The sequence below is a fragment of the Vigna umbellata genome, chromosome 1 (assembly GCF_029865625.1).
Source record: "Vigna umbellata cultivar VRB3 chromosome 1, Vumbellata_1.0, whole genome shotgun sequence".
Classification (NCBI taxonomy): Eukaryota; Viridiplantae; Streptophyta; class Magnoliopsida; order Fabales; family Fabaceae; genus Vigna; species Vigna umbellata.
Genome location: NC_142165.1, coordinates 97,346,268 through 97,364,737, shown reverse-complemented (window position 1 = coordinate 97,364,737; position 18,470 = coordinate 97,346,268). Strand labels below are relative to the sequence as shown.

At 31.4% G+C, this 18,470-nt stretch overlaps 2 protein-coding genes across 3 annotated transcripts; both read left to right on the top strand.

Moving 5' to 3' along the window:
* The first annotated feature begins 748 nt into the window (after positions 1–748).
* On the top strand, positions 749–7,253 carry LOC124830318 (E3 ubiquitin-protein ligase SIS3). Of its 2 annotated transcripts, none has more exons than XM_047303995.2 (10): positions 749–1,051; positions 1,140–1,178; positions 1,376–1,442; positions 1,539–1,612; positions 3,523–3,661; positions 3,742–3,837; positions 4,037–4,102; positions 5,457–5,576; positions 6,195–6,308; positions 6,492–7,253. In XM_047303995.2, the coding sequence occupies exons 1-10, from the start codon at positions 1,023–1,025 to the stop codon at positions 6,897–6,899; spliced, it is 1,152 nt and encodes a 383-aa protein (XP_047159951.2). In that variant the 5' UTR covers positions 749–1,022; the 3' UTR covers positions 6,900–7,253. The 2 variants fall into 2 exon arrangements, with proteins under 2 accessions (XP_047159951.2, XP_047159952.2); XM_047303996.2 differs by having other exon boundaries at positions 752–1,051; positions 3,742–3,834.
* Positions 7,254–11,200: 3,947 nt separating this feature from the next.
* On the top strand, positions 11,201–12,641 carry LOC124830317 (CASP-like protein 4A2). The gene is made up of 3 exons (XM_047303993.2): positions 11,201–11,784; positions 11,985–12,120; positions 12,208–12,641. Exons 1-3 carry the CDS (start codon positions 11,303–11,305, stop codon positions 12,397–12,399), a joined length of 810 nt encoding a protein of 269 aa, XP_047159949.1. The 5' UTR covers positions 11,201–11,302; the 3' UTR covers positions 12,400–12,641.
* Positions 12,642–18,470: the final 5,829 nt, after the last annotated feature.

The window sequence follows — 18,470 nt, the reverse complement described above, 5'->3', positions numbered from 1 at the left end:
AAAAAGAGAAAGTGACGCTAGAGGGAGTGAAGGCTTGTTGCTAGGAGTGAAAGGAAAAATAAAAATGTAAGAGGATTGAAATTAGGATTTTAAAAAGTAAAAAATAAAAGTAAAAAGTAAAAAGAGTAAATTTATAATTTAAAAAAAATTGAGAAGGTGTAGACAAAATATGAGTGGTAAAGGGAGGATCATTCTTAATTACAACAGTTATACAGTTATTTAATGTAACTTTATTGATTGAAATCCTTGCATATTTTATCAATAGAAATTTCTACAGAATCTGACGTAGAAAATGAACATTAATCAATGATAACCATCTATATCAACGACTTAAGTGACATTACATTAATATGTTATGACATTTTAACCCTAACTACTTTCTTTAAACATTATCTCCAACATTTTTTACGTTATACAAAATATTCAATATATATCTATCTATATATATATATATATCTATCTATATATATATATATATCTATATATATATATATATATTTTATTTGAATTAATCTAAACAGTTCTTCATATTAGTTGATCTTACATGGCACACATCATAAAATGTAAAACAAAATAATTATATATTCATGAAATTGGTTGATAAAATGGTGAAATCTAAAGGAAGAGCGAAGAAAAGTGAAAGAAAGTAAAGGTGTGTGGTTCTGGAAGCAGGGGACAGTGACACTTTTTAACTGGAAGAAATGCAGTGTGCAACAAGTCGCTCACACAAACAAAATATATAATTTGCATAAGTCAACTTGCCGTTGGCGGTGCGGTACCCTGTTTTGTTAGTTCATCCTCTCACACAACCACACACTTCTATTTATTTATTTTTTACTGTGTCATTCTCTTTTTCCCATCCTTCACTTCACTCTCATCTTTTCCCTAACTTCACCTTCTTATGCATTCCGTTCTGATTCCGATTCCCACCCGCCTTCGATTTATGCATTTTAACGCTGCTTAAGCACGATTCTTCAGTACCACCCGTTTCTCTCTTCTAGGGTTTCCCTTTATCAATTCCCATGGCTATCAGAGGCGTGGACTTCAAGTGGTTGGCTTCCCTCACTATTGTTGGATTCAATTCCAAGATCGCTTCTCTTTTATTCCGATTCTGATTGAATGTAACTCCTTCCTTGCAGGTACGATGGCTTTTTTTTGTCTATGCTCGCCACCAGTGTGTATCCTTTCACAAGCACTTTCTCGATTTACCTAATTTTGCTGCTGTTCTGCATTTCCATTCGCCTCATCATTCTTTCTAACTTTAGCTGAATCAGTGTTTTCAGAAATACTAAATTTATGCTACTCAATTTACCCGTTCTGGCATAAAAGTTAATTGTATGTGTGTGTATGTATTCTTTAACCTCTCTACTTCTAGAGTTATTGTCGCAATTAATTGGAAGCGGTATCATTCTTGTGCCTATCCGTTGCACATATGGATTGTGGTGAGCTTTCCTTTTAAGGTCCCTATGTTTCTATTTTTTTCATATGGCTAAGGTTGTTCATAGATGACCCCTTTCCTTTCTTTTATTGGTGTTCAGGTCGACTACACTACTGTGTTTGTTTTCCGGCTCTTGATGTTTGTTGATAACGGGCTTGCTGCGGGAATGGGTTTGTAAGACCTTCCATCCATAAACACTAATGCCACTATTGACTATTTAATAAAAAATTATAAGCTGTTTTCTTCCATCTACATTGGTTGATTGCGTTAATATACTTTTTGAAATCAGAGTATGATTAATAAGGTTGGGGATTTCACCATTCTTGTATGTTTCTTTTAGTTCGTAATTTAAATTTTGCCATATCTAAGCATGCAATAACATCACAACGTCAAATACCCTTTTATTGGTCGAAATGTACTAAAACTCCCGAAGTAATGTTTATTCACTCCCTAATTAATGAGTTTCATCCAAAATTTTGTGATTTCCAATAAATTCTAGTTAATAATAAGTAATGCATTGGAAACTGTGTTGTTACAGCCTCGTAACTTAAAATACTTGTACGCATGTTGATTGCCAACTTACAACGTGTGGATGTTGTCGATGAAATCTATCCATGCAATGCAACTAATGTGCTCATGACTATGTAGCATCAACACTGCTTGTTGAGGGTGTCGCCAAGTTTGGTGTTTGAAATGTGTTTATACTAAATCACATTCGATACCAACACCCATCAATGGCAAGTGTTGACACACTATTATGGTGTTGTAGTAAAAACGATGTTTCTTGGCTTTTTCATGTTAAGTACGTGGCTGGATACAACTATAACACCTTGCAGACACTTCCGTTTGGCATGAAATGAAAATGAACATGACGGGTACCAAAATTTGTAACTTCAGTAAAAATAAATCAAGTTTTAACTTTTCAAAATAGTAAAAAAGTTTTAGGCAGGCTGAGAAAACTTAGAAAGCTTCCTGCATATGCAAAAAACACAAATATCTTGATTTTGGTCATAAATGGATGGATTGATGGTGAAAAACAGTTCAGTAGGTCACCATCTTGTTTTATATTGCTCTTTTGTAAAGGATGTTCAAACTGTATAATGATGTCTCATAGTATTGTTTTGTGAGACTCGCGCAAGGACTTAAAAGTTTATGGGTGGAAAGTATTAATGTCCTGTGGTTTTATGAAAGTTTATTTTCATCTGTAATGGAAAATGAAGTTTCCTGGGTTTGTTTTCCACTTAATTTCTTGTGCGGTTTTTATTTAAATATATGAGTTTGTTTGAATGAGCTTCTTTATAACGATCTCTAGAAGAAAAAAAAATGATATTGACTTCTACAAAGTTAAAATTAGCTTATACGAAAGATAAAATAAAAATTGGAAAAATTATGAGATAGTTTCTACAATTTGACTTATGCATATGCTACTTTTAACTTATGGAAAAGTCAATTTTATTTTTTTCTTATTTTTCTCTTGTAGAAGTCATTATGGAGAAATTCGTCCAACCAAGTCTCACATTCCCAAAGATTTCATTCTCAAGAATATTATGACCAGGAATGATTTTCCTGGGTACATTTAAAAAATACACTTTATTAAACTTAATATTTTAGGAATAGTTTTAACATTCAAAATGATTATAATAAAGAATAAGAGTGGAAATAGAATTTATAGCTGAGTTAGCAAATAACATCCCATATTGCTATGCAAATTATTTAACTTTCTCATCCTTCTCCATACGAGTAAAAATAATGTAAAAGGAGGTATTGTTACTTTCCCAGGCATGAACAATACTTGGGAATACATTTTTAAAACTCATAACAAACATAAGAATGTTACATTCCCAAGTTCACATGCCAAAACTAAAATGTTAAATCTTGAAAGACAATATTATCAAAAGCAAAATTATTTTGATCATTTGCTTTGGTGACTTACTTTGATTTCATAATATTATCAAACTCAATTAAAATGGTTCTGAGTTTTTGTGTTGTATCTAAGAAACGAAGTCAACTGATGTTTTAATTCATCAAATTTCGGTTCTAATTCCATTGTGCTGTTATGGCTGCTCCCCCTTGTATGTTTCTAGAGATTTTGGGTGGCAGCAGAGATATGCTCGTTTCTGTGGAAGAGTAGTTGTCCTTTCAATCCTTGTGTTGCTTCTCTATCCATTTCTGTGGGCTTGGACTGTAATTGGTACCCTGTGGTTCAGCAGTGCAAAGAACTGTGTATGTTTTATTCTTGTTTAATCTTCCCTGTACTCTTGTTAACAAGCTCGTGATACATAATGCAAATAATTTACCTGCAGTTGCCTGAAGATGGTCAAAAATGGGGCTTTCTCATCTGGTTACTTTTTAGTTACTGTGGACTCCTCTGCATTGCTGGCATGTCTCTGGGAAAGGTGGTAGTGTTCTATTGCTACTCTTCTCATTTTATGTTTTGATGGTTTGTTTGTGTTCAAAGTCTTTTCGTTCTGCTTGTTCTACTGCTGCTATTCTGAACAACCCATGAACAAGAAATATCTGAAAACTACTATTGTCCTTCATTGTTTCATATTTAGGTTAGTCACTGTTCTCATTGTGGTTTGCTTAACTCTTTTGCAGTGGTTGACACGAAGACAAGCACATCTACTGCGTGCTCAACAGGGTATCCCTGTATCTGAATATGGGGTATGCTTCTTACTCAGCATATGTTACTACGTTAGCTATGTCTGTTGAGGATACCGGTGTTTGGCACCAAATACGAGTGTTTCTACACAATCTGAATAACCTAGGAAAAAATTTCCTTGTGTTTTTCCTCTTTGCAAGGAAAAGGAGTTAGGGAATATGTTTAAGTTTACCCTGAATTTGTAGTTGACACAATCACTTATTTGTTGAGTTTGGAATAGCATGTAATCTGACATACCATTGAAGCTAGCTAATCATCTGATGCAACCTTTTATAATAAAAACACTTGAATGTAGGAGTCCATATTGCTTCGTTCTAATTCTAGTAGTGTTTTGATTGTGAACCTTGTCATAGTTTGATTATGAAGTTAGGCGAATCTAGCATTTACATATAGGAAACTGCTTACTGATATGTTTGATTATTTTGTTTTGTGTACATTTTCCAGATTATTAATTGAATTGTCCTTTTTTTTACTGTTCAGCTTTATGGTTGGTTGTTCTGTTAATTATTCCTGTATATATCAGTGTTCTTATTCTCACTGTTACCAAGACAGTCCCTTCCTCTGGTAACAGAATTTGCATGTGGTTGTAATATTCTCTTCCATTTCATTGGTATTTTTCTTTTTTTACCCTCCCAAAAATATTGTATTGGTAGGTATCATGAATAGAGAATGAACACTAAGTATCCTCTATGTCTGTTGTGTGATTTCCAGTTCCCAATAAAATCCTTATCTCACTATTACAAGGTGTCATTTTGCTCAGTTAAAGACCAAAACTTCCAAGATGATCCCTCTTAGCAACTTCCTTCTATGAGCTTGATCTCTCTCCTTATCACAAGAGTAGAAATCATGCTAACTACTCTCCTCACCTGAGCTTCCAGTGACCTTTATGTGTGTCCAAACTACCTTAACCAATTTCCTATTATCTTTTTTGTGGCCACACATCCATCTTAACATATTCTCTTTTGCTACCTTTTTTTTATTTTTTCGCGTCATCTACTCTAGCTAAATTTGCAATGCATATACTTTGTCTTACTCCCATTTTAAGTATAAATCATTTGTTTTCAAATTTGTCTCTAAATGTCAAGTTTAAAGTAACCACTTCCTCTTGATTCATCGTTCAAAAATTTATCACCGGCCTACAATATTAATAGTTTTCGTACTTATATTGATGGGTTCTTTCTAGAAGTATTGCAACTCTTCTATTTCTATTTCTTCTTATTTCAAAGATTTATATATACTGGGTTGATTGAATGTGAGTTGTAATATCTTAGCAGTCTAAATGTATATACGTAACTCTTGGATTATCCATACTTCACAATTATTAGATGGTAAAAATTTCCCCTTTCTTTTTGTTAGGTTCTGGTTGACATGATCCGAGTGCCTGATTGGGCATTCGAAGCTGCTGGTCAAGAAACAAGGGGCATGGTGCAAGATGCTGCGGCATATCATCCAGGACTTTACCTAACTCCAGCTCAGGTAGTTTCAACTGATGCTATAGTGTTACTAATTTCATATTAGAACGGTCAGTTTGCCACATTTTAGTTAATGGAATATATGGCTTCAATTTTTGAGTATTAGGCTCCTACCATCTCTTTTATGTTTTTGGACAATGTGTACGTTATTTATTACTGTGTCTATATATATATATATATATATATATATAGTTAGGAATCCTCTTTCACAGCATGCAAAAAATGGGAAATAGAGAAGAAAAGAGAACAGGGTTTGGGAAATCAGAACCCAAAGATGGTACTCTTAGTATTATTGATGAAGAACATACAACACTTACAGAAGGAGCTTGTCTCCTTCAACACAGGACAACCTTTCCTATTTACAAAAGAATCAAGGATCCTCCTCCCCTCTTCTCACAACAGTATATTTATTCCTTTGCCTAACTGTTCCAACAAACTCCCAATGTGTAATAACAACCCATTCTATTAGACTTCCTCCCTTAATTACATTTAGGAGCTTTCTTTCTTCTCTGATACACTAACAGGGTTTTAGGCCCAACATTTATCTCTTAATGATTCTTTTGGTATATATATTGTTAGTTTCACTACTGATAATTAGATTTCTTTTCTGGATTGGGTGCAGAGAGAAGCAGTTGAAGCTTTAATTCAGGAACTCCCAAAGTTCAGGTTAAAGGCTGTTCCTACCGATTGCAGTGAATGTCCCATCTGCTTAGAAGAGTTCTATGTAGGGAATGAGGTATACCTTTTCCTAATCAAGGGAGGCAAGAAGGTCACAGCTTTTGCTTCTTGCTATCCATTACTGCAAAATGCTCTCCTTGTATAACCTATTGAATGCTTTGATCCTTACATTTTTAATAAAGTTGAGATGCAAAGTGTATTGTAAAAAACAACTAAAAATTAGTTTCAAACTTTAATGCAGGTTCGAGGCTTGCCTTGTGCTCACAATTTTCATGTTGAATGCATTGATGAGTGGCTTAGGCTGAATGTGAAATGTCCTCGGTGTCGTTGCTCAGTATTTCCAAACCTTGATCTTAGTGCACTATCCAATCTCCCAGCAGAGCCTGAGCGATCTTCAGCAAGCGTTGTGACAACAACCAGTTATGTGAGAGGCCAACCATCTACTCAAAGTTACCGGTTAAGATTGCAGGGTCTTCTGCGTCCTGTCCGTGCTGAAATTGCTGGCCCTGTTGGTGACATAGATAATTCTCTGGACAATGTTGAGAACGGTTTTGTATCAATTGTGACTCACAATACATCATCTGGAGACCACGTCTCTTCTGTCGAATGCGTGCCTGTCACTGTAAGACTTTCCTCTGCACAAAGTTAGGTTTGCTTTTGAATTCCTGTTATATTTCTAACCCGTTCTAGAGAAGGTGAAGAATGCATATTCAAATCCGGTCCGTGTTAAAATGGTCCACATTCTAACAAGAAATTTCACGTTTGATCCATAAAGAATTGGGTCAGCCTCGTGTCGGGGCGACATGGAGTTGTAGGACAAATCAAAATATACGATTTTGCCTAACATAGATTAGAGCAGCAAATGTGTAGTTTTCTTTCATGTTTAGTAATTTGTAAAGAAAAAAAGTATATTTTAATGATTTTGCTAACGTACATTTTATTGTTTTTAATCTGAATATGTTAGCAAATTACAGTGAGTATATTGAGATAATTGTTAGTTGTATTTTGTTAACGTATTCTAACTAAAAAACGTGGATGTTTGTTGGCAAACTCCAAAAACAGTTGTTTAGGAGTACTTGCAAATTTTAGTTGTAATGAAATTGTGAAGTGTATGTATTTTAAGAATTTATTTTGTCACAAATGTGCCAAAATTCCTTTTTTTGGAATAAACTTGTCCTCTGTAAGAATGACTGTTTCATTGAATCAATGAACATTTGTGAATGTGGGACATGCTTTTGCATTAGGGAAGCTTCTTTTTCCCTTTGAGATCCCAATATCTGACTGGGAACTTTTTATTTCGAGTTTACGGGTGATCTCTTAATGTTTCAAAATTGTCATCCTAAAATATTTGTTGGAGGTAAAATTGGCTAAACATGCCAAGTCTCTTTTTGTTTTAGCACGAAAATCTAATAATGGCTGTTATGAATTTTGATAGTTGTGTGTAGGTAGGCTGGTAGGTAGTTATTTTGGACTAAAGCCCAATTTCCAAAGTTGGTGAGGCTAAATAATGAATTAGCTCAAACTATAAGTGATGATTAAAGTCAAAATTAAGGTATAAGACTTCTAATATTTTTGTGTAAATGTGATTATATATAAACATGGAATAAAGTTAGTTATCATGTTCTATCAAAATATAAAAATTATTGCTCTTAAGAGACCAGAGATCTCTGGAAACTCCAATCAATATCAAATTATTATTAGTTTCATTAAAGTCATTGTTGTAGTAATGCAAACATTTAATATTTTTTGTTGTTGCTTCAGTAAAATCTTTACTCAGTTGTCAAAGTACTTAAGTGCCACTTTTTCTTTACAGTGTTTTGGCCTTTTTAAGAAAGTTCAGTTATAATAAGATGCCAGACGATCGGAATCACTCATAAGTTCACTTAAATTAATGTATATCAAAGTTCAACTTTCCAAAGTCCATTTAGGACACATGATTCTACTCTAGATTCAAACGCCCCGTTCAAAACATCAGATGAAGATAAATATAATTATACGTATTGTACAACAATACATGTTATAAAGGATAAATCTACGTAACTTTTTTATAAACCATTCTTGATGATTATAAGATAACTAATTACTGAAATTTTGATCTCCATAAATTAAGTTTGATATATATATATATATATATATATATATATATATATATATATAATACTCTTTCGATTTGTAAGATTGAGGTTATCACATAATTTATTTTTCACTCCAAATTTAGGTCACCGTTTTTGTTCTTAATTTTCTATAATGTTGTTTGGGTCGATCGAAGATCTGCAGGAAACACTAACGCTCAAGTTAATATTTGTCTAGACAATTTAACAGTTAATGCGTAGTAAAAAATAACCAACTACCTTAATATTAGATTTGTATTTATAAATTTCGTAATGGACTTCTGATTAGAGCTGGTCCAATTACGGCTCATGATAACTTGAATTAAGGTTAACCTAATTACTTCAGATAACTAATCTGGTTTATGGTCCAATCGATTAGTTTCTCCGGTCGCTTTGTTGTTAGATGGTCGACTGTTCGGTCCATGACTGATCGAACAATCGTACGGTACAAATACAATATATATATATATATATATATATATATATATATATATATATATATATATATATGAATATTTTGTATTTGTTTTAAGGGTTAAATATATTTTTAGTCTCTAAATTTTGATATGAAATTGAAATTTGTGTATGTCCAAAACTTTGACATATTTTGATTTCTAAACTTATAAATATGAATTAATATAGTTTTTTTAATTTAATTACGTTAAATTATTTTAATATGTTAAACGCGTTTTCTAGTATATATTGAAGCGAGAATGTGTCAAACAATGTATATAACTCAAATATTAGCATAAAACACGTTTGATATGTTAAAAGAATGTAAGGTAATTGAGTTAAAAGAATTATATATATTCATTTTTAAAGTTTAAGAATCAAAATGTATTAAATTTTGAAAATCAATTGTGTCAAATATCATAACTAAAAACATAGTTAATAATTTTTTAATTTAATTAATAATTTATTATCACTAATTGATATGACAAAAGTAAATAGATTTTAAATATTGATTCACATAAGTTTAAAATTCTATTTATCTGAAATTTTCAGGATCTATAATTTTCAGACATGTAAACATAAGCTTTTTTAATTACACTCACCGAGACACTCTTTTGGTACATGGTGGTGATTCTTTTTTCATCAAAGAGAGGAAATAATAGTGAAAGTTATGTGTTTGATCTTATGCTCTCTCATAAAGGAAAGAATATGATATTAATAGTACGTATGGTCGCATGATGTGGTGGATGAAGATAATTGTGGGGGAAAGATGCCTTTCATGGTCATTGGAAGTAGATTCTTCTACGAACCTATACGTGCTTTTGGCGGTTGGGCGAAGTGATAAAAGGTGTTTTGAGATGAGTAAGACAATTTTCATGTCAATGGAGTTAAGTTTCCATAGTACTTTTGTCTAAATCATTGTCATTAAGACGCGTGGGAGGAACATTGTTAATAAGCGTTTGGTTGAAGTGTGTGAAGGAATCTGTGCCTTTTCCACACTCAAGATAGCTCAGTCATCAAAGAAATGCGATATTTTTTCTCTTTTCTACAAGCTTGTAGCTATGTGGATTGGACCCACTTAGATTTCAACCTTTTGTTTTTCTTTCTTATTATCATTTAAATTTCAATTAGAGTGAACTTATTTTTATGCTAACTGTTAAACCTCGTTATCATAAAGTTAATTGATGAAACCTTTTTTAAATGACAAGCGCTGATGTCATCATTTCTGTGGTCGGACACTTTTATTATAAAAATTAATAACTATATTACTGGTAGCTACTAATGTCATCTAGCTTACAACTAAGTTAAAATTATGTTACTATTTATATGAGTTAGTTAAAATTATATTAAGAACATATAATCATGAATTTTAAACTTGATTTGAGTTCTATAAAACTTTTATTCCATTAAATTATTTTCAGGTCAAGTAAAAAATATTTCTATATTTTAAAAAAGTATTACTTACAAAAAATTAAATAAAATATAAATTTTAAGAAAATCTAAAAAATAACGTAACACAATAAAATAAATCAAAATTCCATAATTCTTCATTGTGTTTGAATTATAATAGATGTTATAAGAAAAATTAAGAAAATTACTTCAAAGTATCATATATTTAAAACTAGCCGTGTGATAATTTGTAATGAAAGTTTTATCCTTAAATTATTCTAAAAGTATATATTTTATTTCGAAATCAATTTTATTTTTCGTCCATATATTTTATAAAAATAATGTAAGACTTTCTTCAAACAAACTGAATATAGAATGTTTTTTATATAACAGTTTAAAAATGAAGTATACTATCTCTATATACTATTAATGAAATAAACATACAGTTTAGTTTAAAGATAAAATATAATCTTTAAAAATAATTTAAATACAAAAAACATATTAAATTCTTATAGTTATTATACATTTGAATATTTAACTCAACATATCTTGAACCGTAAACATTATTTTTCTTTCACATGTAAGGAAATTGTCTTTCTAAAAGAATACTATAAAATATAAACCTTATATATTCCATGTAAATAAAAAAATATATATATTCTTAGAAAAGAACAAAAATATGAAAAGAGGAAACAACGATGTTCAATAAGTCAAGTAAGCTGGAACTGCCAAGTAACCGGAAGTGCAGGTACGAATAAAACCCGAATTAATAATTACCAAAATTCAACAGAGCTTGTATCTCGTACAGAACCCACACTTTTCCTCTATGCACTCCAAGAATAAAAACACATAGCAGGCCGTACGATGATCCTACGTGGCGATATCTCAATGCTTAAAGAAAACGCGAAACGAATTTTGAAGAATCGAACCCACGTGGCAGGGTCCCACAGAAAACCCCGTAGCGGAAAAATGCCTAGTCCCCTACTTCGTTTTTCACTTTCTTTCCACTTTCTCCCACCCAAACACTCTTCTCCTTTATTCCCATTTTTTTTCCTCTTTAAATTCCGCCACCACCCTTTTCACCAACGCCGTGCCCTCTATGAAGAACTCCGACCCCTCCGCCCACTTCGAATCGCCTCATTCCCCTCTCCGCTTCCGATCCTCCCCGCTCTCCGACAACGGCGACCCCTTCCACTCGCCCGAAAATTCGCCGATAAATGACCACCGAGACAACTCCAGGGCCATCGTCATCGTCGAGACTTCCACGCAGTTCGCCCAGGCAGCGCCCCCCGCCACCGAGTCTGAACACCGCAACCCACCGCCCAATGAACTGCCGGAGGTCGTGGTCACCCGTCCCGCGCGCCCGGAGCCTCGCTCGCCAGCCGCGGCCCACCGCGGCAGGACAAGAGCGGCGCCGCCCCCTTCCCTTGCAGTGCCGAAAAGAGAGGTTATGCTGAAAAAGGTGGCGTTAGGGTTCAGGTTGAGCGAGGTGGTGCTGTGTCTGATTTCTTTTTCGGTTATGGCCGCGGACAAGACCCGTGGTTGGAGCGGCGACTCTTTTGATCGCTACAAGGAATACAGGTTTAAGGTTTTTTATTTTTTCTTTTGTGTTTCTTTATCCTTCTTTGGATCACTTGGTTTCTGTTTTGTTTATTTTTCTGTTATTTGGGTCAACGCATTATCAATTGTCGTAAATAATTTCGTGAAACCTTTATTAAATATGTATGGTCATTTACTTTAGGCGACTCTGTTGAAATTGGGAACCGGGTTTTTTATGGCAGGTATTGTTTATCGGTGAATGTTATCGCATTTGTATACGCAGCGTTTCAAAGCTGTGATCTGGCATATCAAGTAGTGGCAGGGAGAAGCATAATGAATCACCACCTGCGTTACCACTTTGATTTCTTCATGGATCAGGCAAGTCTCAAAACGGTTGAATTTATGTTTTTGGGCTGAAATTGTTTGTTGAATGTGGGTGACATTAAAATGTGTTGTGATGGGCAGGTTCTGGCGTATCTTCTGATATCGTCTGCATCTTCTGCAGCCACACGCGTAGATGACTGGCAATCAAATTGGGGAAAAGACGACTTCACTGAGATGGCCAGTGCTTCGATTGCGTTGGCCTTTCTTGCTTTCATTGCCTTTGCTATTAGCTCCTTAATCTCTGGCTACAACCTCTGCACTCTCTTCTCCTAACATTTTTACCTCCTATATGCTGTCTTTCCATACATACACACACAACTACACTTTTTTTTTCTCTTCCTTTGTTCTTATTGCTGCGGAGGAATGCATCCAAGAGTGTTGGTGCTGGTGAATTGCTTTACTGTACAGGCAGACTTGTATACATACAATTGCTGGATATGTTGGGAATGATGGACAAGTACAATTTTTGTTCGATTTAAAATGCAATTAAATGCTTGCGATTGTTATTAAGTAAATGAGGTCATTTTTAGGGATTCGCTATTTTAGGAAAAGAAAGAAAGAAAACGAACAACAGGGAGAATTTGAGGAATCACTCCCGTGTAAAGGTTTCTTAAACATCCACTTACCGATGGCTGCATCTATCAGCTTATTCTTAAACATCATCTTCGGCAAACACATGAATCGTGGATATCCCAGAAACCACATTTTCATTTCCATTTTTCAAATACAAGCCTTCAAATCTTTTAATACATACAGAATATTGCTTGGACATTAGAAGAGATGTTTATGATAGGTCAAATTTCGAACCCTGTTCCTAAAGATAGTTGTATTCTGTAATAACGAGTTGAATTTTCGAGTAATCGATACTGTTAAAAAATTTAAGTTCATTGTTATGGGTTAAGAGGATTGCAAGTTAATCCGCGGTAAAATCAGAACATTTATTTTTTCCTTGTTTAGAAGCTACAGAATATTGTTATTTTAATTCGACGATGTAATTGCCAGGCATCAGCATCGATAACAGTCTAGAGAAGCCTAACCAATGCAAATTTATATATATATATATTTATGATTTCTTGTTATGGAATTTAAGTATAACAATGTTATATATATAAGAAAGAAATAATCTTTTATGTGATTTTAGTTCGGATTTTATTGGTGGTGTCTTCCTAGTAAGGTATTCAGTGTACTTACGACACACATGAAATATTTTTCCTCTTATATTATAAATGTAAAATAATATATTAAATTTAGAATTAAATATAGTTTTAGTTCTCAAATTATTTTAAAAAAATTTGTTTCATGCTCAAACTAGAATATATACTTATTTTATCTCTAAATTTTATGAAAATAATATAAAACATCTTCCTAGCAAACCACACATATAGTGTTTTTTAGGTAATAAAAAGAGTTCTATAATAAACTATAATATAACCTCTTTACATGATTGTTGAAGACAGTGTTTTGCATAATTTTCATAAAGTACAAAAATGTTTGGTAGAAAGTATACTTTACATAAGGAAACAAAATAAATACATAATTCCATTTATAAACAAAATACAATAAAACAATTTGGGAACGAAAGAATATTTAATTTTTAATTTTATCATAATTAATCTCAGAGAGAATTTGATCACCTACCTCTTTTGTGCGCGTTTTTTTCTCTAATCATGTTTTCTATATACAAAAAGTAAACTTAAATTTTGTTTAAGGAATTATGATCTAATCAGTGGATAATAGCAGTTTTACATCACTATACATAAAGGGTTAAACTATAATATTTAAGTTAAAAATATTAAATGAAAAAGAAAAAGAAAATAAAAAATTGGAGTCCATTTTACATTTCCATTATCCAATTTCCAGTGCACCCTGTGTCAAGTTTGATTTTCAATCACATTAAACTCCAAACTGAAAGAAACCATCTTTACCCAACCTATTCCATCCAAAGTTTCCAACAGTATCACTAAAATTAATATAATGGGAAATCTAATTGATATGGAAAAACATTATTTGACAAAGATAAAACAAATATAAAAAACCCTGAATAGGAGGGTCCAGTTCTTCCCCACACTTTGTGAGTAATGATCCAATAAGAAATCACTGGAAAGGCTTTGTCATGTCTGATGAAATAATAAGAATTTGGGCCCATTGAAGCCAGTTAAAATAATAAAAAGGAAAAAAAAAGGACAAGTTGGAGCCCATTTAAAGGAGAAAAACATAACAATTTGGATAAACATTGTCATTAGTCGTGTTCCGATCCAACAACCACACGCTGTTCTTTGTTTGCCATTACATAATCTGTCGGAACCTTGGGGGATTTTGTATTCCCTCAGACAGATAACCCACATGCCACGAATCCATAAAATGTACTAAAATTAGTGAAAACAACGTGTTTACTTTTTTATAATTATAAAAAATAATACAATTATTATTATTAGTATTATGAAATTAAGTATAAATAAAATTTTATATTTTTATTTATTTTATAAATAGTTTTATGATTAAAACATGGTTTAAGTTTAAAAGAACCTTTAAACTAAATTAAGAATTTCTCAAAGGGAAAACCTCAACAACCATTAAAATAAGAGGCTTAATTTTAGAATGAGAAGTCTAGTTTCTCTAACCTCTGTCTATTTTTTAACTCTATAGAAACTTATTTCTTGACCTAGTTCGAGAAATCAGTGTACCAAGAAATCCTTAATTCTCTTTTAATGATAAATCTTGAACATACAACTCAAAGAATCAACTCGGGTTTTTACTTAATTTTTCTCTTCTTTTACAACGTTTGCACGCAATGATAGATGATATGGAGAAAAGAGTTTACCAAAAATTAAATACTCCAAAAAGCTTATGCTAATATAAAAACTCCATTGATTTTGTCTAAATTTTTTTTGTTTCTTTTCTAGTCTTTTGTTTTATAGACATATGTGTGTAAGATTCTACTTATGTATGACCTTAAGTACGTGGATCATATGTATAAAAGGAATAGATTTAATATCAAGCTGCAGCAATCACTTCCATTGACACAATCTTTTTATGTTATTTTTGTGTGTTTATTGTTTTATTGTATATTTTTGAGATAAATATATATTACGTTTATAAAATTAAAATAAACTTTATTACTTGTTTGGTTCCGAATTTGGTTAAGAAGTTTTAAGTTAATTTTCAATGTAATTTTTTGTTTCAACAATGAAATCTATCTTTCAAGTACAATATTTGATTGGTATATGGCATATTTACATATCCTTCAAACTTTCAATTCCTAATTTAATTATGCTTTAACTTTAGTTTCCATTTACGAAGTCTAATACGACGTAAACATACACAGATATGATTAAATTAAAAAAATATAAAATACGGGACACAACGTATAATTGCAAACTGTCAATTAGCCCATTGTCAACTGACACAAAAATAAATCTAATCTATTCATCTAATATTTAAAAAGCAAAAATTAATGAACATATAAAATTTGTTCCTTATTTTATAATCATAATAAACTTATGTAATAAATTTACAAGTTTATAATTATTTTTTAAAAATAATCATTAAATTTGTGGTTATTAACATTGTATTAGAATCATCTCAATTAAAAAAAAAAAACCATATTTCAAATTAGACACTTTATCAGTACCTGTATCATACAAATATTGTATCGTGCTGTTTGATACGTGTCAGACAATGTGTCTAAGTTTCATAAATTTCCAAGATAACACAATTAAGTATTACCAATAATACATATTTTGTACGGCTAAAAAACTTTAAATTGTTGATTATTTATTTGCTTATACTTGTAGAGAGGAAGGTTAAGTGAGTGATCATTTATGGACATCTTTCAATATCATATATTTTGACAACACGTATTATAGGACATATATATTTTTATTTAGTTTTTATGACATGAAATCATCAATCATACATATATATATATATATATATATATATTTCTTTATTTCTATCTCTGTAGCTAGAGTTTAGTTTGCTTAGCAGTTACTATCGTACCTACTCCGGCATGTGAAGTCATCTGAATGCAGATAATTTTATTGAGTAGAATTTGGTTGTGAAATGATAGAGAAGAAAGAATAAAAACAATGACATGAAGTGGTAGTTGTCTCCATGTATCATCCATATGAAGAAATCTAAATAGACCCTCAGATAAAGAGTTCTCACCAACAACCCTTTATTGTCAAATTCTTATAATTGCCTTCTTTCAGTCCTGATTAACCACTACTTTTAGCTTACAAAACTAACATTATATTACTTAATCCAGATCGTAATCCTTGATTAATAACTAAATTAAACTTGGTATGCATGCATGCAGTGATAATGGTTGAAAAGAGAGAGGGAAGGCGTGTGAAGTGCTAGGGTTGCCGGTTCTAAAGGATGCATCAGCTGCTATCAAGCTGTAACCTTCACCAGCCATGCACACATGCTGTCACCAACATCACATGATTCCTCAACGTAGGGTCACTTTTGCCCTTTTATCTTACAATACATACATGTAGGATACGACTCCACTGTATTTTTCTATTTTTATATATCTTTTCTTTTTCTTTTTCTAAAATGGTAAATTTTAACATCCCATGTAAGATAAATTCATTCAAACACTCATCCTGTTTCCAAGAGTGGTTTGACTCTCGTATAAAACATAATAATTATAGGGATTTGGTTTGAAGGTAGACAACACTTCAAACCAATTTAAACAGATTTGTATAGTTTGGTTTTGGATTAATTTTATGATTTTATTGTATAATTTTATACCATTAGATTGGTCTTGTTTTATTTATTTTATTTAATGTTATCTAATGATGAATAAAATTATTATCAAAAATAACTTTATGGAGGAGGAGGTTTCACGTGGGTTACACAAACACCAATAATATCGGAGTCAATTATATAAGGGATCGACGCCACTCTTTACCAAAAATCTTAAGACAATAGATTAATGGGTCTTTCATTTTTATATATTGCTTTACTTTCTCATTTTTATCAAACGTGAGACTTGAACTCACACTTATATTCACAACTCTTCTGTGTCTATCTTTATATATGATTTCCTTTTTACAATATTTTGTTTTAGTATTTTTTTTTTCAAAACTACTAGTATAACTTATTCATATATTAATCACTTAGACACGCTAAATTTTCTTATCGTACGTACATCTCTCAGTATACGAGTGAAATAATATATAAATATAATAAATTTTAATTGGTTCTAAAATATTAATCCACAAATTGAACTGAATCACTTAGTTCCAGTAAAAATATATTTAAACCGATCCAAATTTAAAAAAAATCAATTTTAGTTAATTATCAACTTTTTGATCGATTTTTTTAATCAATTTGGTTCTGAATAATGGTGCTTAACATATCAGTATTTTGTCAACATTTTTTTTATATAACTATTCATATTAGTATTTTGAAAGTATATAACTCTTTATATTCATATTTTGTCACACTTTTTTTTTTTGTATTTTTTGTTGAATATATAGAATTTTTTTTTATTTAATCGAGTTTATGTATGATGTCTTCTATTTTTTTAGTTAAAGTAATTTCGTTAATTTTTCATTTACTTTAATATTTAATTTCTTTTATATATATCTCATGATTTTATTTTTGTTTTTATTAAAAGATAAACTGATAAACTGGTAAAAAGAAATTATCACTCGTAACTAAAACGTTGTTTTTCAATTGCGAAATTTTAAATTTTATAAAATTTTGTGAAATTTTATATTTCTATTTTCTTAAGGTAATTTAATCTAAAATTGATTATAAAACCTTAAAAATTTTGTTGTAAGTTAAACTAAAGTAAGAATTTAAGTTTTATATTGGATAAAAATAATAAAGTTAAATATTATACAAGAAAAAGTCTAATATTTCAAGATTTTAGGTAAAACAGTGTTATGGATTGGATTCATGACATTTATATAATTTTTTAATAAATTGCCTCAAAAATTAATTTTTAATGTGTGCAAGTATGTTGAAAGTATGTGGTGTTGCCCATGGTGGAGCATGGGGTGGTTGGAATACATGTTCCGATTGGTGGTGAAAAAAAAACTAAAATAGAAGGAAGAAAATGAATTGGAATATTTTGATTTAAAAAAAATAAAGAATTGAAGAAGTAGAATTGGAGAGAGGAGAAGAAGATGAAGATTTACTGAATATATATTTCTCCGATCCCATTTTCTATAATTATGTTGGGCTCCATCAAATGCTTTTTTTCTTTATTTTTTTATCTGGTGAATCAAACTCTTAATGGACTGAGTTTGATTTGATTTATACCGACATTTCCATTTTTTCTATAACTCTATTTGACTTGAATTTATAACAAGTGAGATCGAACAACT